The 25,970-nt window shown below is 41.1% G+C and overlaps 1 protein-coding gene across 3 annotated transcripts in view; it reads left to right on the forward strand.

The window, feature by feature from the left end:
* The first annotated feature begins 6,715 nt into the window (after positions 1–6,715).
* The window catches only part of RAPGEF4 (Rap guanine nucleotide exchange factor 4), a 296,243-nt gene continuing 276,988 nt past the window's right edge, over positions 6,716–25,970 (forward strand). For all 3 annotated transcript variants that reach the window (XM_046658760.1, XM_046658761.1, XM_046658762.1), the window contains exon 1: positions 6,716–6,871. In XM_046658760.1, the coding sequence (XP_046514716.1) occupies positions 6,807–6,871 (65 nt within the window). In that variant the 5' untranslated portion in view covers positions 6,716–6,806. The remainder of the gene's footprint in view (positions 6,872–25,970) is intronic.

Consider the following 25,970-nt stretch of genomic DNA (forward strand, 5'->3'; position numbering starts at 1 on the left):
CTTGCTTTCATGATATTTTGTTGTTCACTTTAATTTCAGTGCCCCAAAATTGGATTTATGTAAAGAGCAATTAAAACTACATAGCGAATTCCTCTGCAATTGGCTTTTACATGCTGAAATGATACAAATACCAAAAACAAACAAGTCTGCGTCTAAAACTCACAAAGAAATGTAATAATACCTAACTTAGGAATGTAAATATTGAGGTTCTAAATATGGGTCACTTGTGACTTTGCCTTATTGATAAAATTTTAAAAAAACAATATTTATGTTACTATAAACAAAATTTGAGCAACTCTCCTATTGATGCTTATAGTGGTTTTAAGATTTTAACCCAAACATACTCCCTCCAAATTGACAATCTTCAAAGTACTAAATCAAAACCGCAAAGTTTATTATAACCCACAAATTGGGGCTTTACTGATCAAATATTTTTAATTATGCATTTCTTCTTTAGAAAGCTCAAGGGACCACATGCGCTGTACTTTCCTAATGAGTGTAGGATTCCTTACAACTCCCAGGGGAATAGCCCTGCTTGGAGAAAAGGCAATTGTCTTGGTTGAGTAGGAATTAATGTCGAAGGTATGGAAAAGGAAGTTGACTTGATTCTGTTTTCACTAGCCTGTCACAGATGCTAAATTCAAGTTTCATCTGAGGCACCAAAATAGAATAGATCCGATTCCAAGAGAGGTGCCAAGATGCAGACTTTCAATCAAAATACCAAAGACCAGTTTCATGAGTATAAAACTCCTTACCCAAAGGAGGAAACACAAGTGTCTAAGAAGTGGGAACCAAGGTAAGATTTAGTGAGGAGCACTTTCTTGGGGAGAGCTGCACTGTGATTCTCCCTACCAAGGGCAGGGAGGGAGGGCTTCAATGGGCCACTCAGCCAACAGTCATCCATAGATGGGGCGCAGGGAACTGATGTCCAACTCCAGCCCTGGAATCTAAAGAACAGGTGAGAGGAACTGGAGAGCTCTGGCAGTGAGGAGAAGTGGTGTTGTTAGGACTGTTCTGCACTCTCAGTTTGTTGGAGCAAAGTAGGCTCAAGTGTTCCTATGGACCGGATGCGGGACACACAGGAGAGAACCATCTTTCAGTCCCTTTAAGTCTTGCTCAAGAAGACAGCTGGGGTGTGGGTGGAGGATAAACTGGGACTCCTAACAGAAGGAGGCAGTTTGGAGGGGCCCCACGAAAGCCAGGGCTGAATGGGGAGCAGGTAACCAAAAGCGTGGCACCTGCCCATGTTGAAGGGCCAGCAGGGAGGCTGCCCAAGAACACAGGAAAGAGCTGTCTCGACACCTTCGCCAGGCCTGGAAAGTGTGACACCATCTTACAACTGTCCCAGCCAAGTAATAACTTTCCTGCCCTCATTTTCTTTCCTCCTTTCTCACCTCCTCTGATCCTGGAAGGGTAAAAACCAGCAGGTATTAAGTAGGGGCAGAGATGAGCAAGGAAAAGAAAAGCTGACTGCATCCTCTTTCCTAAAGACTGGAGACCTGCCTGTGACCAGCTCTAGGTGGGGGAGGAGGAGAGAACACTTATCTTTGAATAAAGATTGAAGTACTTAGTAATATATTGGTTTGGACACTCTAATAGAAAGATGCTAGTGCTTTCTATTGCCTATAAGTGACCCCAAAAAAGCCATATCCAGTGGCAGGGGTAGAGTTACCCACACTGAGCAAGTTTAAAGAGACAGGGAGAGAAAATATTAAAATTGCTTTTATAACTTTACCCTGGAAGTATGCTTCCTCAATGAATTGGTCCTATCACAGCAGGAGTAGTAGATGTGTTTCTATAACCCATCTTCCATGAGGTACCTAAAACATGGTGAATCAGAATCTCCCCACACACGGATAGGAGTGAATGCCCAGTCTATGCTGGAATTCCCAGAGATGGGAAAAGAGCAGGGCCCTCTCCTACGTCTATCACCGTGCTGTTGATCTGCATATTGCAATAACTACCCAGTTCTCATATGAAGAATGACAGAGCTAGCCATAGAGTGAATGGAGAAAAGATTGTGAGAACAAGTCTAAAATAGCCCCTGGAAAGCTTTCATATTTCTCAGGCAGGCAGACTCATCCCTTGTATCCCACACAGTCGGAACTTGCCATTTACAGATGCTGATGCCCTTCAGTATAAAGTGATCTCAATTGACTGTCACCGGATCCCTGTGAAATGCAGAGGGCAGATACTATTTATCTGCCTCATACAGAGAATAGTAATAACAACAATAACAAGAGTTACAGAGCACACACTATGTGGCTGGCACTTAGGCTGAATGTCCTACAAGTATCGTATTCATATATAATGCCATGAATTTCTCCACTTTACAGATGATGAAACAGGGTCTTAGGCTAAGTAATTCATTTAAGGTCAAACAATAGAAGATGCAGCTGCAATGTGAACTCAGTTGTCTGTCTCCAAATTCCTAACTTCCAGGCTCTGCCCAGATGAACAAAGTAGAATTCAGACAGTAAGTAACTCACTCAGGGTTCTACAATTAGTAATAATTGACATAGACTGGGTCTTTGTAACTTCTTGTCCTCATCTCATGAGAGATCTTTAGTGGAAATCTTTCACTCTCTCACAGAGAGAGAATTCACTAAACTATAGGAAGAAGATTAAGTAGAAATATTTTTGCCAAGGAAAAAAATAGGCCTCCAAAGATAGTTTACTATAGTTAGTAACACTGTATTAAATATTCGAAAGTTACTAAGAGAGTAGATCTTAAAAGTTCTTATCACAAGAAAAGAATTTTGTAACTGTATGGTGATGAGTGTTAACTAGACTCATTGTGGTGATCATTTTGCAACAGTATATACAAATATCGTATGTTGTACATCTGAAACCAACATAATGTTATATATCAATTATATCTCAGTAAGAAAAAGACAGTTTAATTATATCCATACATTAGAATATTTTGTAGCTAGTAAGAATTTTTAATGAGGATTTTAAAAAACATGCAAAGCATTTTTCCATTGCAAGTAGAAAAAGTAGCTCACAAAATGTTGATGTTTTCAAGTCTGTATGCATATAAGTATCCATATACATATATATACAATTGAATGTAAGTAGCTAGTTATATGCATGTGCTTATGGGGGTATGTGTGATTGCATCTTTTTATTTATTTATTTATTTATTTTGTGAGGAAGATTGGCCCTGAGCTAACATCTGTTGCCAATCTTCCTCTTTTTGCTTGAGGAAGATTGTCGCTGAGCTAACATCTGTGCCAATCTTCCTCCATTTTATGTGGGATGCCACCACAGCATGGCTTGACAAGTGCTGCTAGGTCCACACCCAGGATCCAAACCTGTAAACCCTGGGCCACCAAAGCGGAGCACACGAACCTAAACACTATGCCACTGGGCTGGCCCCCTTGAGTGTATCTTTTTAAAATAGAAAAGTTCAGAATGAAATGCACTAAAGTATTAGCAATGTTATTGCTAGGTGGTGGAATTATGGGTAATTTAAATTTTTTTCCTATACTTATATTTCCCCCAAAAGATCAGCACATGTTCTTTTTGTTCCCTATCAAACAGATTTATTTATTTTTATTCTTTACTTTTCGAGAATTATGTAAATTTTGACAGAGATATAATTTGCAGACCACAAAATTCACTCGTTGTAAATATACCATTAGATGATTGTTATTCAATTTACAGAGTTGTGCTTCCATTATTACAATCCAATTTTGGAACATTTCCATCACTTGAAAAAGATTCCTTGAGCCCATTTCTAGTTGCTGTCCATTCCCACTCCCCAGATGTAGGCAATCCCTAATCTTTCTGTCTCTATAGATTTGCCTTTCCTGGACATTCATATAAAGGAAATCACCCAATATGTGGTCTTTTTTGGTCTGGCTTGATTTATGTTCTTTCAAAGAAAGAAAAAGAATAACTATTCATGATTCTTTGCCTTTCCCATCAAAACCAAACAAAATCCCTATTTTCTTCCTCTTCATAATAAAATTCCTCTCTTCTTCCTCTCCATATCAGGATAACCATCAACAGCTCCCCCTTTGCTTCTGTAGTTCTTGACCAACAACCAAATCCCTTTCAGACCACAGGAATAATTTGTAGAGTAGAAAGTTATTCCTGACATTTCAAGGATCTCTTCTATCCTTCCTCCTCACAAGTTTCCCTATTTTTACATAAAAAAACCAAATTTACAGCTGTTTTGTTCTTATCATTCGGGCTGCCATTTTTGACAAGCGTTCTCCTCTCCTTTTATTGACAACCAGTGACACCATCTCTGAGGTGCAAGAGCTTTGGAATCAGATAAACCTGAATCCGGTTCAGGGCCCCTGCCCCCCTCCAGTAGCTGTGCTCTCCTGAGCAAGGTGTCCACCCCTCCTGAGGCCCAGTGTCCTAGTGAGGATCTGGAGTTACTGGAACCTAACTTCAGGGCTGGATGAGGAATTGTGTGTGCTCTGGGTAAGCTAATGATTGTTGGCGTTCCTTCGAAAGGACATTCTTTAAAAAATTTTCAACTTCTATTTAGAGGAAAAGCAGAGCTCCACGTAGCAAAACAAAAGCCTTGCAGTCCGTTAAACAGACAGTCCTTCAAATGCACGTTAGACTCCTTGGGGTCTCACTCGCACCCCAAGCAGCTCATTCGCGTCTTCCTTCCAACCCAATCCACACTCTCCCTGAACGTACTGATAAATGTAATTTTCTCTATTTCATTACAGCTTCAAAGATATTTGTCCCTCCTTGTGGAGCAGTGCCCTGGACATGTGTCTTTCCGGCTCTGCTTCACAGAATGTTCTGAAGAGTAAATGAGATAACACATGTAGAGAACTCTGCACAATGTCTGACACTCAGGGGATGTTGAATAAATGGTGACTATTAATAGTATCACAGCCAAAAACTATGGCAACTCTGAGCCTCTGTGTAATGATAAGTCACGTGCAGTCCTTTTTTCTTCTAACTCCTTACTTGTAAGCATTCTCTGAGTAAAGGCATTTCGAGAAAGCATTTGGTGACCCCGAAACATTCTCAAGAGCTCTCTGATGCCTTTATAAATAAATCTTTTTTTTTCTTTTTCTTCTCCCCAAAGCCCACCAGTACATAGTTGTGTATTCTAGTTGTGAGTGCCTCTGGTTGTGCTATGTGGGACGCCGCCTCAGCATGGCCTGATGAGCGGTGCCGCATCTGCAGTCAGGACCGAACTGGTGAAACCCTGGGCTGCCCAAGCGGAGTGAGTGAACTTAACCAGTCGGCCACCGGGCCGCCCCAATAAATAAATCTTAATAAATATAGGAGATTCATTTCGCCCTCATACCTCTACCATAAAAAAATAACAACATAAACACCTTTGGTAATCTTTGTACAGTGTAACACTTTAAGTGTTATTTACCTGAAACATGACAGGAATTAACAGGATGGAGGTCAACTGGGGGACAAGTACTGAGTAGGGAGGTGTTGCTGAGGGAACGGTGGCAGGTCTGAAACCAGATCCTGGCATTTGAGCAGAGGGGACAAGGCAAGTTCTTTGGAGGACTTTTATTAGGATAAAAGCATGCCAGAGTGCACCTGCTGTTTCATTCTCTCCAGTCTCCTTGAACCTCCTCTGTGCAGGGGAGTGAGGGGAGGGCAGGAGAGAAAAAAAAGTAAGGAAAGCAATGTTGTGTTTCTTTCCCTATTGTCTACCCCTTAAATGCACACCATAAATATCAAAACAGTGCTTGGTAGTAGTCCAAAAGATTTAACTTGTCCTCAAATTCCTAAACAACCATCAGAGCATAATTTGATTTTCGGCAGTGTAACTGAACAACTTCTGGGCTTAACATTTATCGTGAACACTTAAAAGGGACAGGCCGTAGTGACAACCCATTCAAGACTCCAGCCGTGGAGAAAGTGGTGTGTGGGATCAACCAACCAAGTTAACCCAAGAGTCTTGGGATCTTGCCCAGCACTCCCCAAACCTTAGTTCTGTTTGTGGCCTCACTGCTTCCCCTTCTTAATTGTGTTTCTTTTCATCATGCAAATAATGGAAACCCAAGCAGGTCCAAGGTTCAAGGCCAGAGACTTCAGTTTGTCATTCCCTCAGTTACCTCTGGTCACCATTCTGGCCCACTGGCCTCCCCTCCCTGCCTTCAACCATGCCTGCACTACCTCTCCATTCCATCCGAGCCCTTTTCACCCTCCAGGAGAACTGTCCCCTGGATTCCACACCGAAAGACCACTGTGGGCCTTCCCAGCCCAAGCCATGACAGCCTCCTCTCCATCCCTTCGTAAAGGTAAACAGGAAAGGTGAGTAAGAAACTGCCAGCAAGTTTTGACAGCTGCTGAGGAAGACTAATGGGTTTCTAAGGAAACGGAGAGGCAGCAGCCATTTTAGTGGCATTTGCTGTATGAAAAATATGTAGACACTGACATCCCCCTACCCCCTACCCGTGCGCCTTCCCTCCCTCGACGCTCCAGAGGCCTCGAGGTGAGGGGTGGGGCCCAGGTCTCTCCGAGCCGCAGCAGCCACCTGTCGCAGGTGGCCGGCCACCTGGGGTCGCCACCTCGCCCCCTCCCCGCAGCGGGCGGGACGCGGGGCTCCCCACCCCCAGGCGCCGCAGTGCGGCGGCGGGCGGGCGGCTCCGGCCCTCCCGGTCCCCGCGTCCCGCCCCTCGGGTCCCCCCCTCGCCGGCCCCCCGCCCGGCAGGCCCGCTGGGAGGGCGGGCCCGTCGCAGGCGCGAGGCGGGCCCGGAGGAGCGGGTCGGGGCGGCCGGCGAGGCGGAGGCAGAGGCAGCGGCAGCGCGAGCGCGGGAGGTCGCCGCCGCCGGGGACACCGCGCGCCGCTGCCCAACATGGTCGCTGCGCACGCTGCCCATTCTTCCTCGTCGGCCGAGTGGATCGCCTGCCTGGATAAAAGGTAGCTCGGAAGGGCCCCCCGCCGGCCGGGCGCTGCGGCGCTGCCCCTGCCCCTGCCCCGAGACCGGCGCTGTGGGAGGACGGTCCCCGAGCGGGCGGGGGGCTGAGGGTCCTGGGCCGGGCTGCAGGGGGACACAGACCCCAGCCTCTCCCGGGGCGCCACCCGCACTAGATTTTTACACGTGGTGGAGAGATGCAGCGCAGTGGTGGTGGTGGGGTTGGGGGGGCACCAGCCTCTGCGATCCCCCGCCCCTCCTTCACATTTCTTGCTCCCCGCCCACCCGCGACTCCGGGCGCCGCTCTTGGGTGGGGGGTTATTTTCTCTTGACATCACGGGACAGAAGAATATATTCATACCTTCTTTCCGCTGTTCAGACCATTAGGGGTAAATGTGATTTAAGTTTTAAGGAAGGGTGGGGGCAAAGGCAGGTGCAGAGTAACATTCTTTTTTTTTTTGTTCCTGAAAGCAGAGTGTGAGGGACCCTAGTGGAGCTGTCAAGTGCCTTGCTGAAATTCTCAGCTTCTGCCCCCGCAGTCGCTTGCTCAAGGTCTGTGTTAGAAAGGTCACGCGGGAGACTGCTTTCGTCTTAATACTTGCTTCTCGGAAAAAGACCCTTACTCGAAAAACATTAGAACCGTAAAGCATTGTAACTCCCGAGGACAGCTCTGTATAAAGAGGGTGCTGCGTGGAACAGCGGACTGCAATTGTTTCCAGGCTCTGATAGCATTATTTTCTGTTTGTCCAGATTGTGGGTTTAGCAGCAAATATCACACAGTATATTAGCAATTATAGTTTATTACCTTGATTAAAAGATGATGCATCTGAACTTTTAAGAACTAAGACATTTTGCAGAGTGAACTGCCTGTGAATTTCTGAGTTTGATGCAGTAGGCAGTGATTCATGTCTTGCAGTGATCTGCGTGACATCTCTATTTGCATTTGTGCGAAATGTTTTGCGCTCTGCCATATTGAAATTTTTTACAATTAGCAGATTCATAACCAGATCAAACTTGAAAATCTTAAGTGTGACATATTCTGTATACTTTACTATTGTAGGCCTTTGTTGAAAGAAATTAAGTAGCAATTTGAGAAAAGCTAAATGTGGCTCATTTGAATAACTTAATATATCTGAGAAATAATCTTTACTTTCAGTTACCACGCAGTAGCAAGATTTTTTGGCAGGCAGTGCCCTATTTACGTCTGAAATGATGTGTACTAATATTAGAAGAGTTGCACACGATAAATAGTAAGAGGATTGAAGTGATGGTTAAATCATACAGAATTATGTAAAGGGACTAAGAACATGTTTAAGTGAAGAGCCTGCTAATGTGATAAGTAATCTAAATGTAATAGTTTAGGAAAGATGAATTATAAAAGAAGAGAAAATCAAGCTCTTGTACTTAACCATAAACACTAGTGCTTCCGCGTCAGTGAATTTTTTAGATAATAGATTACATATTTCTATTTGCAGAAATGCATGGTATGCCATTTTTTGTCATTTTTAGTCAGAAAACAGGGCAAAATCATAGAGCAATGCTAACACATGGGGTATGTTTGACTCTGTCTTTTCATAATGTGTATTTGCCCAAATGATTTTGTCCGGAATGGATTTTCTATTCATAATGGGGAAAAATCTACAAGGGGAAAGGAAACAACCCTCCACAAAAGCTCTAGCATTCAGGGAGTGCGGGAGAGTGGGCAGGTCAATAAGTTAGGGGTTTTAGGCCCAGAGCTATCACCAGCTCTGATCTTAGACATGTCACCTTTATTTCCTCGAGTTTCTGAAAAATGAGGATGGAATTGTCTGTCTTCCCAAGGATTAGTGGACCAAACAAGAAAAACATTGTGAAAGTTCTTTGAAAACTGTGAGGTGCCATGTAAATTTTTTACTTTATGATGTTGAGAACCTTGCATCTTCTGCTGGTATTCCTTTGAAGAAGAGTTGAGGAGTGGCAGTCTAATTGTAAGCGGGCCTTGGGGTACGTGTTGTGAAGTTGCATTTTTACTTAGATTGTCTGTTAGTTTTTTAGGGGAGGAGGAAGATGAAGGGTGCTGACGGAAGTTGGCTGGGGAAGCCCCCTCAAGTCACTCCTTAGTGGGACACTGCTCTCCATATTTCTGAGAAGGGCAATCTTGACACCCTCTTCCAGGCACTGTGTTGGTCATTGGGGATGCAAGAAAACACAAGATGAGAGCTGCTTATTGACTTGGGGGTGGGATCGTAGAACTACATAAACAACCACCCACAATGCAACGATAAGTGCTTTAATGGAGATGTAGGAAGTGCTGTGGGGATGCAGAGCAGAGAGTCATCTGCTCTGCCAGGGGTGCTTCCCACACGTTCCTGCCTGGGCCTTGGAAGTTGAGGGGGATTGTATCAAGTAGAGAATTTGGGGAGGGCATGCCAGGCAGAGGGAGCAATGTGAACAAAGACACACAGCTGAGGCATAAAAATATGCTAATTTCTTCCCAACCACAGATTTCTCTTATGATCACCTAGAGTATAGGAATGTATGTTCTATTTTTCTAAAACTTGTGATTATGGACATTTTCAAGCATACACATGCAAAAAAGAGGGAATAGTGCACTGAACCCCTGTGTACTATTCAGAAATCTGATGCTGGGACCTTTTCCACAGCTGGGAAATGTAGTTTAGGTATATGCATCATGCAAATGGCAGCTGTTGTGGATAGCTAGAGAAAGAGCAACTGAGGGGTCGGAAATAAAAAGGGGAGTTAAAGTAGAAAGTCTGCACCAGTAAAGAAATATGTAAACACGCAAAACAAAACAAGTATCATAAAGCCTTAGAAATGTTGTTAGGTCTGCCTAGAAGGTTGTCATAGACAAGCAATGCTGTATAAACTTGTGTGTGGGGAGGGGGTTGAAAAATATGTAGATATGTGGATTAGGTTAAAGAAAGAAAATCCAAAACTTTTTATGTTTCAGGAACCCAAGTTCTTGGGCTATGGTGGGACCAAGGAGATGAGAGTGTATGAATACTAATCTTAAAATCAGAATGACATTGAATATTTGTATGGATGAAAAGACACTGAAAGAAGTGTCAGTGGACATATTGTTAAACTAAAACAAATGTATCACTATCTCCTTGATCTTACAATTTTTTCTGAGCAGAGATGGTAACTAGAAACATATTATGTACATAGTACCCACTATTTGGGATTTGAGATATGTGAAATGTCTTTTTTTTTTTTTTATGTGCTGGCCACTGTTTAATTTTAGTGAAAATTTTTTTCCTGTAAGACTTTCAGTTTGCCACCTGTAAATTTAAGAACCATTTATAGGTCGTAATTCTCACGGTTGGTAAGGGAGTGTGATGAAGAGACTACACATCTGCACAAATGTAGAGTGAATCATTGCTGATATTTGTCACTGTGGAGCAGGAGTTGGCAAACTGTGGCCCGTGGGCCAGATCTGGCAGCTGCCTGTGTCTCTCCTGCGCTAAGAATGGTTTTTACATTTCTGAATGGTTGGAAATAAATCAAAAGAAGATTAATATTTCGTGACCCATGAAATTCAAATTTCAATGTCTGTAAGCAAAGCTTTGTTGGACCACAGCCACACGCATTTGGTTACATATTATCTAAGGCTGCTTTCATGCTACAGTGGCAGGGTTGAGTAGCTGCAACAGAGACTGTGTGGCCCACACAGTTTGAAGTATTTACTATGTGGATCTTTTTTTTTTTTTTTCTGGGGAACATTGGCCCTGAGCTAACATCTGTGCGAGTATTCCTCTACTTTATATGTGGGTTGCCGCCACAGCATGGCTGACGAGTGGTGTAGGTCTGCGCCTGGGATCCGAACCTGTGAACCTGAGCTGCCGAATTGAAGTGCGTGAACTTAACCACTACACCAGCAGGCCGGCCCCACTATGTGGATCTTTGAAGAAAAGTTTGCCATCCCCTATTAGAGATGAAAGAATCCAGCAAAGTCACTGACAGAGAAACCACTGGAGATGACAGAAATTGTCTTCGTCTGGGAAGGAGTTCACGATGTTTGGCTTCTTGTTCTTCAGTTAGTTAGTATAGCTTGGAGGGAGGTCCTCAGTTGATTGGCTTCTTTAAGGACCCCTGGTGATCATAGGCCAAAGCAGATAATGAAGGTAACATGGTTTGGATGTGTAAAAAAGGTTATCATCTTTCAAAACACCTGAAGAATTTTTTAAATTATTGTTTCATTTAAAAAATGCTTCTTACAGTGTCTTTGCATCTGACTGGATTCCCGTTTAATGAGAGTGAAAGAAATCAAGGAATAAATTTGTCGAAAACCAAAATGCTTTGTAGCAGACATGGTGAGAAAGGATGACTCAGATATCAAAGAAGCGTCAGACTCAGTACCACCCTTGAAGAATACAGAAGATCAAAGAAGCATGCAGAGCAGAAGGCTGTCACTGGAGAAGGCTGGTGTCTACCCAGGCAGGTCCCAAGGGATGGATGACATTACCCAGGGTTTGGGGCTGGTCTTGCAGTCTCGGAATCCTGATTTGTCAGTGCATCAAGAATTAATACATTTTTCAAGCACCAGATACATAGGCACCAAACTCTCAGAGACTGTAAAAACCAGAAAGTTCATAAAAATAGCATCAGAGAAGTGGACACTCACATCTTTTGGCTAATATATTCCTCCTCTAGGCAAGCAGTATGGGAAATGCAGTTGTTATCAGAAGCCCATGCTGAGCATTTGCTATGAGAAGCAAAGCTGCCTTGAGATCAGGGCAGTTACAACTTCTAGCCAGCTCATTCTCCTCCTAGAATAACAGAGCCCGGGCATTGAATTATAATCAGAAGATAGCTCTAGAAACCTTCAGGACAGCTTGGTTGTCACCTCTTCCAGTTACATGATCATTACATCCCATAGCACTGTTTGTCCAACGCTGTAACCACACAAGTCAGGCTCCATCACAATTGCCTGTCTACTTCTATTTTTGCATCATTTGATGTCAGCCCCTCTATTTTATTCATCATTTTATCTCCAGCCTCAGTGCAGCACCCCGACTGCAGAAGGTGCTTATGGGATCAGGGTGAGATGGCCAGATGCATCCTCCTCCTCTGGGATGGAGCGGCCTCTGCAGCCTTGCAGGGAGCTGCTTCCACTGGCCCCCCTTTCCTTGGAAAGGGCTTGGATGGGCACCATCAACATTTGTCTCTGCTGCTCCTTTTGTGTTTCTTTGGCTGATGTGAATGCTTTTTTTAAAAAATGACAGTACCTAGCTCTATTCTAATCTATTATCAAAAAACACGTTTGTTATGGAAAATTTTAAAATATGCAAAAAGAAGAGAGAACAGTATAATAATTCTCTTGCACACCCCCACCCCCAACAATCATCCACTCACAGCCAATCTTGATTTATTTATACCCCTTGTTATATTCATCCCCCGCTGCATCCAGGATTATTTTGATGCAAGTCCCAGATGTAGAATTATTTCATCTGTAATTATTTCAGTATATGTCTCTAAAAGGTAAGGACCCGGGCCGGCCTGGTGGCGCAGTGGTTAAGTTAGCATGTCCTGCTTCAGCAGCCTAGGGTTCGCTGGTTTGGATCCCGGGTGCAGACATAGCACTGCTTGGCAAACCATGCTGTGGCAGGCGTCCCACATATAAAATAGAGGAAGATGGGCATGGATGTTAGCTCAGGGCCAGTCTTCCTCAAAATAAAATTAAAAAAAACAACAACGAAAAAGAAAGGGCTCTTTATAAGGAAAACAGTACCATTCTCACACATTTAAAGTTTTTTTTTCTGTTTCTTTTTTTTAATTGAGGTGACTGGTTTATAACATTATATAAATTTCATGTGTACATCATCATATTTTGACGTCTGTATAGATTACATTGTGTTCACCACCAACACCTTTAAAAAATTGACATTAGTTTGCTAGTAGAACCAAATGTCCAGTGTTCAGATTTCCCCATTTATCTCATAACTTTTTTTTTTTCAGTTTGTATTAGGATGTAAATTAGTTGTATTTAGTTGATACATCTCTGAGTCTTTTTTAATCTCTGGGTTCTCCCTCTCTCTCTTTTTCTTCCTTGTAGTAAATTTGTTGAAGAAACAGGTGTTCTTTAACAGTCTGAATTTTAGTTATACCTCCATGGTGTCTTTTAATATGTCCCTTTGTCCCTTGTATTTCCTGTAAATTGGTGTTTGGATCTAGAGCTCAATTAGATTTAAATCAAAAAATGATTTTTTGGCAACAGTACTTCACAGAAGTGTTGTATACTTGCATCCTGAGGCACATAATGTCAAGTGATCCTCTTTTTGTGACATTAGTGTTATGTTGCTTTTAAAGTTTACTGCTTGGCAGTTATCTTATTTGCAACTTTTTGGGGGACATCTCATTGTAGCCCTCAATACTTGGGAACACATGACCTATATGTGTGGAGCAGTGAGAGGACAACACAACCTAATGTGTAATCAGGCTTAAATTTGGTGGTGCTGATTCTCCCTGCCCTAGGATTTTAGGAAAGGAAAGATTCAGCCAGAACTGGTCCCCTTAGACTGGAGGCATGTGGGGGATGGTGTGCCCACAGAGCAATGGGCCTGAGAGAAGGGTGCCTGGTCCCTCACACCCATGGCCTTGCAGCCTGGTCTCCTGCAAACAGCCTGAGAGCCCGAGTCTTCAGTGAAAGAGTGGTGCTCAGCAGAGCAAATGCTGCCTCCTTGTCTAGTTTGGATTCTCCCAAATGGATTTCTGGCTCCTCCAATGTGGGTGATACTGGCAGATCCCTTTTAGTTTGAATTTCCTATGAGTTTATAAGATTTCATAGCCCTTCCACAGTAGCTGCTTATCCTCCTGTTCCACCTCCCAATCCCAAAGCAGCTAGTTTTTCTTTACTAAGATTTAAACCCATCTGTATGCATCTTGAAGAGTGCCAGGGAAGAGTGAATCTTCCTCCAGTACTTTCAAATCACAGATGAGGGCAAGGGAGAGGAGAACCGACTTAGGAGTACTGAGAGGCTGAGGAAAGAGAAAGAAGATGGAAATAACTGGATGGGAAGGATGACAGAGAAAGACCTAGCCAAACAGATGAAAGCAAATGTCTGACTGGCTGGACTGGAGGCACCTGGCTACCGTGTTTACTCAGCTGCATCCGTGTGCATCCGCTTGCTTCCCCTGCATGAAAAGAAAAACAAAGTGCTGTTATGACCCTCTTTTCTCTTCATTCATGTTCTTTCTTGGAGCACCCATCCATTTCCTGTGTTTGCCTATACAAATTACTTAAATTCTCTATCCTTGGTCTATCTTCTAAAGCAGATGCATTTTTCTCTCTCCATTGGATATTCTCACATCAAATATTCCATTAATATTTTGGGCCAGGTATTGTTTTCCTTAACCTCCTCTGCTATAGAGGTTGGAAAAAAAAATGCTTATCTTCCCAGCCTCCCTAGAGGCTAGGTGTCCATGTGACACAGGTCTGTCCAATGAGACACAGCAGAAGTCTACTAGAGACTTCTGCGAAAGTTCTTGCTTTACTGATGAAAGACACAGATGTATTTGATACTACCCTCTTCTCTTCCTGGAATTATGACCTGAGGCCTGGGCCTATGGCAACCATATTATAATCCCAGAAGGAAAGGCCGGAAGAAACACACTCCAGGTCTGACTTTGTTCAGCTACTGAATTTAGATCAGTAGTTGCTCACCTTCAGATTTTTTGTTTTGTGAAGGAAAAAACCCACCCTATTTCTAGAAACCACTCTTTGTCAGGGTTTCTATCATTTACTGTCAAAATTATCCCTAAACTAATAAGTTGATACTCAACTTGTCTAAAGCTGACTTCATCCTTCTTAACTCTCCTCTCCATTAGTTTCTCCTCCTTACTTTCCTTTTTTATTAATGACAGTACTACTCTCATTCTCAAAACTTTAATGTTACCCACATCTTCCCTTTCCTATGTTCCTTTTTTACATTTAACCTGTGACCAGTTCTTCTCTTGACCTTCATATTCTACTGCTTTATTTCAGTGCCTTATCATCTGGATCTCAGTCATCTCATTGTTTTCTTCTTCCAATCTGGAAAGCATGATATATTCAAATCAGCTTTGTTTCAGGGTCAGCCAGACCTGGATTCAAGTTCTGTCATCTCCACCCCTTAGTCATGTGATCTTGGTGAAGTTATTAACCTATGGTAATGGCTGTATTGAGGTTTGTGGGCTAATACGAGTGTAGCTGCATGGTCTTCTCTAAGTAGAGAGCATGGTGTAGGGGTTAAGAGTTTGGGAGCTAAGCTGTATTGGTTAAAATTCAAGTTTTGATTTTATTAATGGTGTAGCTCTGGAAAGGTTATTCAGTTTAAGTAGTTGTTTTGTAGATCCTTGGAATTTTCTATGTAGACAGTCTTGTTTGTGAATTTTGGCAGTTTTACTTATTCTTTGTGATCTTTATGTCTTTTAATATTTGTTTTTCTTGTTTTATTGCATTGGCTAGGATTTCCAGGACAAAGTTGAACAGAAGGGGGTGAGAATGGACTTGCTTGAATCAAGAAACAATTCTTTTTTCTCTATTTTTTTCTTTTCTTTCTTTTTAAAAGAGCTTGTGTAATATTGATGTTATTTCTGTTTTAGATATCATCTGGCCAGGAGTTTTCTGTGTAGGAAGCTTTTTGATGACAAATTCAATCTCTTTAGTAGATAGAGGACTACTCGGGTTTTCTGTTTCTTCTTATGTCAGTTTTGATAAGTTGTTTCAAGGAATTTGTCCATTTCATCCAAGTTATCAAATTTATTGGCATAGAGTTGTTCATAGTATTCTCTTATTATTTTTTTAATGTCCTTAGGATATGCCGTGATCTTCCCTCCTTCACATACCTTAGAATTTTGTGTCTGCTCTCTTTTTTTCTTGGTTAGTCTTGCTAGGAGCTTCTCAACTTTGTCAATCTTTTAAAAGAACCAGATTTTAGTTGATTTTCTCTATTTGAGTAATTCACTGATTTCTGCTTTTTAAAATTTTCTTTATTCTACTTACCTTGGGTTTAACTTACTCTTCTTTTTCTGCTTCTTAATGTAGAAACTTAGATAGTTAATTTTAAACTTTCCTTCTTTTATAATAAAATTATGATTTCTCATGATCAACACAAAGAAGGAAGCACAAATATTTCATTATTCAGTGTTTACAAATGAAAACTATTTCTGCCAGAGAAGAACAATTAATCAAGCTGATACTGGGACCTGTTGACCTCTCAACCTCATGGAGAAGATACTGTGCAATGTGATGAACAATATCCTTCACAATATCTCAACAGTGAATTCAGCAATGGGTTTCATAGGGTTTTCAATATATCTTGATAGTGTAATGCCAAAGGAGAGTATTTCTCCTAGGTGGCCTACAAGTTTCTGATGGTCTAATTTAATCCCAGGATGGATTTTAGGATATTTTAGAAATGGATTTAGAAATTACTTCTCTTTCAGGAAATCCTTCATAAATACTGTTTTTCACATCAAGCTATTGATAATTATTAAAAGTGAGTAGCAGTGACTTTGAAGTAGTATTTCCCAATAGATACCTGGAGTGTTGCTATTCTGTGTTGTTGGTTAGATGAAGAGTAGTATGACTTTGGACTCAAACCAGACTCCTTCTTCTAGTTACTGATTGGCTACTTATTGAACATGTTACAGAAAACGTTGAATTCTTGAATCTTACACATTTTCTTTATCAACTCCTTAAACAAGCTTGAGATATAAGGAAGTTCTATCACCAATGTCCCTTGCTCTTCCTTTTGTCACACCTCTGCCTCTCTCTTTCTCCCTGCCTCATGGTCTTTTCCTCCTTCCATAACCCTAATGTGCTGTAGGAAAAGGATTTGATCTTAGTCATTGACTCTCCTACTGTTCATTCACGTGGAGATTTTACTCTGCTTTCCATGTATCTGATATTCTTGCTGGGGATAGCTTAGTGAGAAAAACTGACAAGGCCCCTGACCTCATGAATTTAAATACCAGTTGAGAAGACATTAATTAATTCAGTCAGTCATTCAAAAACTATTTATTGAGTACCTACTATATGGTGGATACTGTTGCACGTGGTGAGGAATACAGTGGTGAACAAAACAGGACAAGTTAGGTGGTAATAAATGCTATGAGTCCACAGGTAAGAGGAGATAGAGTGATGGAGTAAGGAGCAGACAAATCCTATACTACAATGTCAGATAGTGATAAGACCCACGAAGGAAGACAAAGCAGAGAAAGGGGAAGAAAGTGAGGGGTGCTGATATTTTAGAGAGGGTGGGCAGGTCTTTCTACAGAAGTAACATTTGATCAAAGACCGTGAATGAGCTGAGAGGCCACCTGGTATGAATTTAAATCAGTGTAATCCATGCTTTACTAAATAAGTAGATGAGGTATTTTAGAAAACATGGGTTGGGCAACACTACAGGAGATTCACAGGAGAGAAACACAGTAGGGAAGAATTGGGTTTTTCCCTACACAGAAGGAGGAAAACTGAGTTTTTCCTTTATAGTATCTATAGTATATTATTGATTTGGTTGATGTAATAGACAAAAGTAATTTCAGAAAATGTTGAAAGGGATAAATTTTGAAATTTTGGTTTATCCTTTAAATATTATTATTTAAAGATGTTTAAAATACTGTTCACTTTTGGGGCTGGCCCCATGGCTGAGTGGTTAAGTTTGCGCGCTCTGCTGCAGGCAGCCCAGTGTTTCGTTGGTTCGGATCCTGGGCGTGGACATGGCACTGCTCTTCAAGCGACGCTGGGGCAGCGTCCCACATTCCACATCTAGAAGGACCCACAACGAAGAATATACAACTATGTACTGGGGGGGCTTTGGGGAGAAAAAGGAAAAAAATAAAATCTTAAAATACTGTTCACTTTAGTTCTTCTTTATAATAATTTTTGAGGAAAAAGAAAGTTACCCCTAGAGAACTGATGAGTGTTATACAGATCAGGAAAAGTACTATCATTTAAATGAGGTTCTAAAGATACTGTGTGGATGCTGATGGCTGACTGGTAGTGGTATCAGCATCTCCATCCTACTGATGGACTTCGGGTTTCATGTATAGGCAGCTTACTTTTATCAGTGATGATTTGTCTCGTACCTCTGCAGGGTCAGAGGCCTAAGATAGACCTCTCAGGCAGCTGGACCAGAGCAAGAAAATGGTCCTGAATACCTAGAAACTCCAACAATTTCTCATTTTGAGGATTTGTTCACTACCTTAAACAACTTTTCTATCACTCTACCATTTGCCTTTTGGTAATGTTTTTGTATTGAATTCTTACCATATTTTTCTCATCAACTAATTAGATGATACAGCAATATGTATATAAATTTTTTCATGTCAAAAATTGCAGACAGCTGAGAACAGTTAAGTATCTGTGATGATATTAAAGTACCATGCGTGCAGCAGACTCCGTGTGGATATTCCCTGGTGGTATTTGAAGATCTGATTTGTAGAGTTAGAGCTATCTAGTCGGTAGCCAAGTTTTACATTTTATTTACTGAAAATAATGTAAATACTTAGACCAGGAGTTCCTGTTTCATTATCCAGATCATTGGAGCATAAATAGGGGAGCCCTCTACCAATAGAAAAAGGTGCGATTACAGAAGATGCAACAGGACCATATAATAAGGCACCTTCATCTGTAAGGCAGATCTCCAAAGCATGGCCAGACTTAGAATGGGAATAGAATACAGTTTTATTGTGCTCTTTCCTCTCCCGTGCCGTGCTGTAACTGTACCTTATCAGCTGGTGAGTGCGCCTTATCTTTTCCTCAATTGGATTTTACGTTATCTCTATTGCTTCGCTTCCTGCCTTTTTAGCACTTTATTGGGTATTTATCTTAACCACTTTAGAGGTTCGTTTTAGAATTCAGCATTCAACAGATTATGGCTATCAAAGTAAAGCTCATTTTTAAAAGACCCTTTGTGTTTATATGATTAATATTTTTTTGTCTCTATCATTAGAAGTCCTAACCGTAAATATCCACAGGAGAAATGAGCAATGACGCTCCTCCTCGGAGGAACTCACAGAAATCGGAAGTGGACATTACTTAAGCCTGTGTTGTTTTGGGTTACCTGAAAGAGAATCATAAAGTAGTTAAATTGTAAAATTGAAATGATTAAAACATTTGTATCTTTTGTTCATCACTTTTAGGGAATGAGTGTGGATATTAGGGAGAAGGGAGTGTGAACAGTAAGAAAACAACAGGATGGAGTGATTTTAAAGATCCTGGGAAATTATCTAAAAAGGAGCTTCTCTTTTTTCCATTTTAGTTGGGTTAACCTTGATTTTTAAAAATTTACTCACTAACTATTGATTTTCACCTGCTTTAAAGAATTTTGCAGTCTAATTCTGCCACATAGTCTTATGCCACTAGAATAGCATTTGAATTTGCCTTTTGAATTTATTCTTTTGAATTGGGAAGGAACAGAGATATAAAATTGATTTTATGTGTTGAATTCTGCTTATTTCTATAATTATATAGCAGAAACTTCATCGATGGGAGTTTTATCTTGTAGGATTTGTATTGAAGGAATTAAAAGAGATTTTAAAAAATGAAAAATGAGTAATGAAGGAAATTTTAGGAGAAAAGAAAACATTAAAAAAAAGAGCCCACTGATGTTTAGATGCTAAAACAGGTCTCTGAGACAGCAGCACGACTCCTTCGTGTGCCAGCTGACTCAGTTGCTACCACCACATGCCTTTCTCTCCCGTGGGTTTGTGAGAGCTGTTGCTGGCTTACAGCTCAGAGCGACAATATGCACATGCTCCCTGCTTCTTTCTGAGAGTGTTACATTGACAATTTCTGAGAGTATTGACGTGTCCTTCTCCTTCCCGGAAGGAAATGACAGAAGCTTATGAAAAGTAATGGACTATGATTTAAAGTACATTTTAATTGCACTTTAATCAAAGAATTTCTGGCTGAGGATTATTAATTTATTTCTGCATTTATGGTCGTAAAATGTTAGTGTGTTTTCCTATAGAATTTTTTGTATGCGTATTTTTTTAAGCTGTTTGAGCTCATACTCTAAGATTTTATACCTCTTGAAATTAATATTATAGGATCATGTTCTTGGGTTATTAAAAATTCTTTGTAAATATAATTTTTATTGGCTGAAATGATATGGCTTAAGTTTTCCCTTGTTGGACAATTAAGACATTTAAAAGCGATTGTTGCTGTTATATGTTATCATGCTATAACCTTTTATATTAAGTTTTTCCTGTGTTTTAGATTGCTTTCTTAGAGTAGAGATATCCATAGAACTAAAATTAGTTAATGTATGTGAAGAGATTTAAGATTTTGGATACATATCTTCAAATTCCTTTCCATAGAGACGGTAACATAGCTGCTATTATCTGTATTTTGCGAATAAGGAAACTGAGGTTTGGAAAAGTTAAATTACTTCCACAGGGTCATAGAGCTAGGAAGTGCCAGGGACCGACATAGGATGAAACCCCATTCCCTTTCCACTATAACAGTGCTTCAAATATGTTCCTTGCAACATTACTAGATAGTGCAAAGAAAAAAAAGGCTCATGATAAAAAATTTGGGAAACGTCAAGTTAAAATTAAATAAGATCTTTTCAAAAGTCCTCAGAGCCCTGGGCATCACCATAAAGATGATATGTGGCTATAGATGGAGAACTGTGTGCTCCGGTCCCCCTTCCTGCAGCCCTCCGCTCTCTCACCGCACTCGGCCTCTCCTCCCTGCACCCCCTGTGGATATCTCAGGTGCCCTGGGGTTGCCAGGATGGCAGTCCACTCTAAGTTTTACCCTTAACTCTGTCTTCCCACTCTGAGCAAGCTTCCAGGGGCTATGGAAGGAGTCATCGTCAACCCACTTGGTGGACCCAGGTGTCCCTAGTTGATTGTTTCTAGTCTCCTTCTCTGTCCAGTCTTTTTGGGTTGACAGTTCTCCCCTGAGCCCCAAGAGATCTGCCCTCCAAGAGGCCAGATCTCTTCAATGGAACCAGTAGGACAGACACCTTGGCCCACACCTGGAGGTGGACACACAATGGTAGGGCACTGCCCTGCATTTCTGTTTTCTATCTTGCATCTGTTTCTTTGGAACCTTCCCATCACAAACTTCCTAACCATTGATGAAGTAATTTGAGCTAATGTGTTCAAGAGTTTAATGTGCTATCCCTTGCAGAAATGTTTGTCTTTTAAGAAAAGATTCCTAGAGATGTCAGAGCTTTAACCGAAAGGAAATCAGGGTGAAACTCACTCAAGGATATCTGTCTGGTGGCTCTTTTGAGTCTCATCTTCCAGATGTGTGCCTTCTATCCAAGCCCTAACCCTGGCACACCTACCCAGGACATACCATTTCCCAACCATTTTGGCCATGTAAGGATTTTCTGTACATGTTTTCTAAATTACAATAACCTCAAATTACCCAGAGTTCTGAAAATCTGCTGAAATTGTAAAGTTGATCAGACTACTCTGTTTTAGAACACAAGATTAATTTCTGGATATACCACGATAAAAAAATGGCTGAAAGCCAAGCAGTCTAATTATTTACAGTTATCCAGCATCATAGAGAAATTTCATACACTTTATCCCAATTAATCCTCCAAACTTGATGTAATTTAATAATTCTGCTCGAAATGGTATTGAATGGTATTTGTGAGTGGTATTTAATGTGGCTGCTTTTCTAAAGCATACTGAATATCATTTTTCTTAGACTTGATGATTGAGGCTCAGTGTATTGAACATAAATTAGTATCCTGTGTTATAATATGGGGATTTTGAAGTATGTGGATTATCTGTTTCAACACGAAATGCCCCAGTGGTTTTTTTAGATTTTTTTATGTTCCGCCTGTTTTTGTTTTGTTTGCCTGACTCTTGCCTACTGCCCAGAAGCTGTCTCTCCTTGCTTGCTGCCCTCTGGGTGTCTGTCCTGTCTCCTTTCCCTGCACAAACATGATATCCTGCTTCTAATCCTTTGGCTTTAGAAGCCAGGTTGGCCGGGTGTATTGGAGCTGTATGTGTAATGCAAGTGCACACATTTTGCCCCTGAGGATTTTCTTCTGAGTAAAGAGTATGAATTTCAGAGTTTTCGTATTTTAAGGCCCAGATTTTGGTTATACAAATTCTTTTAAACTTACATGCTACGTGATCTCTCACTTCTATGATTTTTTCCTTAATAACTGAGGTTTCCGGATAAATATCTTCTGAATAGTTGAGGCATTACTGTAATAAGATTAATTCCTTTATTTAGCAAGTATTTACTGAATGCTTAGGAAACACCTTCTAGGTGCTTAGGATTCTTCAGTGAGCAAAACAGAAGATCTTCACTCTCAGAGAGCTCACATTCTAACAGAGGAAATAGATTTAAAAAACCCAAACAGTAAACATAATAAATAAGTTCCACGTTCTGTTTGAAGGTAATATGTTACAGAAAAAAGCTACAACAACAACAACAAACAAGCAGAGTCCCGTAAGACATCAGGGGTGCTAGTGAGGTCGGCGAAGATTGTGATCTTAAATAGGTCGGTCAGAATATGATTCATTGGAAAGGTATGATTTAAGCAAACAGGCAGGGGAGTTAGCCAAGCGTATGTTTAGGGTAAGAATATCCAGCAATGGGAACAGTCAGTGCAAAGGCCCTGGTGTTGGTGCATGTATGGATTGCTCAAAGAACAGTAAGGAGCCTATTGTGGCTAGAGTGAAGTGAGGAAGGGAAAGGGTAGGGAAGTCAGACAGAGAATAAGGGTAGATCATGTGGGGAACTGACATCTATTATAAAGGCCTTTACTCTGAGTGAAATAAGGAGCCACTGAAGGGTTTTGAGCAGAGGAATGACATAGTTTGACTTGCATTTTTACAAGATCACTATGATAGCAATGTTGAAAAGATGCTCTGGGGGAGAAGGCAATGGTGGAAGAAGGGAGACCTCTTAGGAATACTGCTTAGGAATTACTGCAATAGCAGTAATCCAGATGAAAGATGATGGTGGTTTGGTTAGAGCGACAGTAGTGGAGATGATGAGAAGAAGTAGGGTACATTTTGGAGGTAGAACCAATAAGACTTGCTTATGAATTGAATGTCAGGATGTTTAAGAAAGAAGACTCAGGGATAATTCTAAAGTTTTGGGCCTGGATAATTGGAAGGATCATGGGGTCATCTATTATGATGGGTAAGGCTATCGAATAGGGCAAGTTTGAAGGGAAAGAGGAGTTCAGTTTTGGACATGTTGAGTTTGAGATACCTATTAGATTGGAGATGTTCAGTAGGAAATTGGATATGTGACTCTCGAAGAGAGGTCTGAGCTGGAGATATAAATTTGGGAATCATTAATAAATAGATGATATTTAAAGCCAGGAGATTGGAGAACATCAAGGAAGTGAGTGTTGAAGAGAAGAGGGCCAAAGATTGAGCCCTGCCATTCTCCAGCAAGAGTTCAGGGGGAGAGGGAGTAACCAGCAAAAGAAGCTGTGTAGGAGTGGCCAGTGAGGTAGGAGGAAAACAAGGGAATGTGGAATGTATCTTGAAAGGCAAGTGAAGATGGTTCCAAATATTCAGATAGATCGTATCATGTTGACAAAACATTGAGGGGAAAAAAAAAGCCCACAATCTGGGTTTGATTTGAAGTTTTATATCTTACAGATGACGTGGCTAATAGGTCTACTTTTGCAGCCTGGTTAGCAGTTGGGTGGGTTGCAGACTCTATGCTAGTTCTTGGAATTTTGTTGTGAAGAAGACGACAGGACTGAAAACAAAAATAAAATGTCTCACACACGAGGTGCAGGCCAAATGCATAGCCTGTGGCTTAAACTAAAATACAATCATCCACCTAAAATATGGGTAAGTGGGAAAATCCAGCTAAGGAATGATGAAAAAGCAAGGTGTAGAGATGCAGAGGACAAGAGGTAGGATAACATGAATGCAATTATGAAAACATAGGGTGTTATTTCTCCGTAACAGATGGAGAAAAGAACAGGGAGTCAACATCACCATGATAAATACTGAACAGCAAGGAAGCAAACTATCACAGCTGAGGCATGCGGGCTGCTGTGAAACTCAGAAGTGATATTATCAATAAAGCCAGAGTTGGCAAGTGATTAACAAATAAACAACATATGGCTCATTGGTTGCCATGTCCCTGGAAACATCTCCTCTTGGGAGATAGTGTGCCTCTGTAAATGAGTTTCTGGTTGGTGCACAGTTGCTTTTGATGCATATGACAGTTGTGAAATTGTCACAATCCAGTTTCTCTATGCAGAAATGCTGCTAAAAAGACAGCTATAGAGTTCTGGTTCTGGACAAATGGACTCAATTCTCCCTATTTCTCCCATTAAGTACAACTATAAACCCTGGACATTATAAGTAAAACAAACAGAAAAAGACTCTGAAAGGTGGAGAGAAGATGGCAGACAGGCTTGGACCACTCCATCTGAAGAATGATATAGTGGTGAGTTCCTTTAGTTTTCTTTTTGCCTTATCTATCCCAGACTGGGTGCTGGAGTAGAAAGCAGCTTAGAAACAAAAAAAATACCTCAGGAAAAGCCTGCTGTCTCTAGGACAAGGAAAAAGGGGAAGCCTAACAAGATAGCAAACTTTTAGATAATAACTGCTTTACTTTTTTTTCTTTTTTGCTGAGGAAGATTTGCCCTGAGCTAACATCCATGACAGTCTTCCTCTATTTTGTATGTGGGTTGCTGCCACAGCATGGCCACTGACGAAGTCTAAGTCTGCGCCCGGGAACTGAACCCAGGCCACTGAAGCAGAGCATGCCAAACTTAACCACTAGGCCACAGGGCCGGCTCCATAACTCTTCTACTTTTAAGCACAGAATGGTAGGCTCACTCTGCTTGCCATCAGCAAAGATCAAGTGTGGAGCCAAAACTTTCACCCTCACCTGGCTATAATGAAGCAGCCCTTCCCACCTAGATTTTAAAGCAGTTATCATAAAAATGCTTCAGTGAGCAATTATGAACATAGTTGAAAAAACAGAATGTCTAAGCAAAGAAATCGAAAGCCTTAGCAAAGAATTATAGAAGAAACAAAGAGGAATCAAATACGAATTTTAGAACTGAAAAATACAACTGAAATTAAAAACTCAATGGCTGGCTCAACAACAGGGTGAATAAGAAGGAGAAAAGAATCAGTGAACTTGAAGAAAAAATAGAAATTACCCAGTTTGAACAACAGAGAGAAAATAGACTGAAAAAAGGAACAGAGGCTCGGGTCTGTGAGACTATAACAAAAGATCTAACATTCGTGTTCATTGGTGTCCTGGAAGGAGAGGAGAGATTGGTGCTGAAAAAGTACTAGGAGAAGTACTGGATGAAAATTTACCAGATTTGGCAACAGAAATAAACCTATAGATTCAAAAAGTTGATTGAACCCCAAACAGGATAAACCCAAAGAAATGCATGCCAAGGTAATCAAACTTCTGAAAGCTAAAGTCAAAGAAAAGAATACTTAAAAAGCTGCATGAGAGAAATGCTACCTTACCTATAGGGGGAAAAAATTAGAATGACAGTGGATTTCTCATCAGAAACCATGGAGCCAGAATGAAGTGGAACAACATTTTTCAAGTGCTGAAAGAAAAGAAGTATCAACCCAGAATTCTATACCCAATGCAAATAGCCTTCAAGAATGAAGAAGAAATCAAGATATTCTCAGAGGAAGGAAAACTAAGAGGATTTGTCACCAGCAGATATATTCTAACAGAATGGCTAAAGGAAGCTGAGAAAAGAAGAAATCTTGGAATATCAAAAAAGAAGAAGGAACAATGAACAAAGGAGATTGAATTAAATCTGCATAGCCTGTAATACGGAAATGCACAGGGAGATCACTAGATCCTAGGATAACTTTCAATGCAAGTGCCCTCCTGTTTCCACTTGTTTACAAAACACACTGCTTTCTCCTATGCACCAGAACCTCGTCTTTTAAAGAAGCCACCCAAAAATCCTCTTGCATCATCCACTTGGGGTCCAAGAATGATGTTAAATGATGAGTGTGTACAGTCTCTTCTGTTTCCTGTCTTATATCTAGCAATTGTCCCTCTTCAGCAATCCAGCCACTCCACACATAAGCTTAGCTAGTGAGGTGTAGACTGCCCTCACCTTGGCCCCCGCTGTTTATTCTGCCACACTGAGGGTCACACCTTCGTCACTGTGAACT

This window comes from Equus quagga, chromosome 4, assembly GCF_021613505.1.
Source record: "Equus quagga isolate Etosha38 chromosome 4, UCLA_HA_Equagga_1.0, whole genome shotgun sequence".
NCBI classification, from domain to species: domain Eukaryota; kingdom Metazoa; phylum Chordata; class Mammalia; order Perissodactyla; family Equidae; genus Equus; species Equus quagga.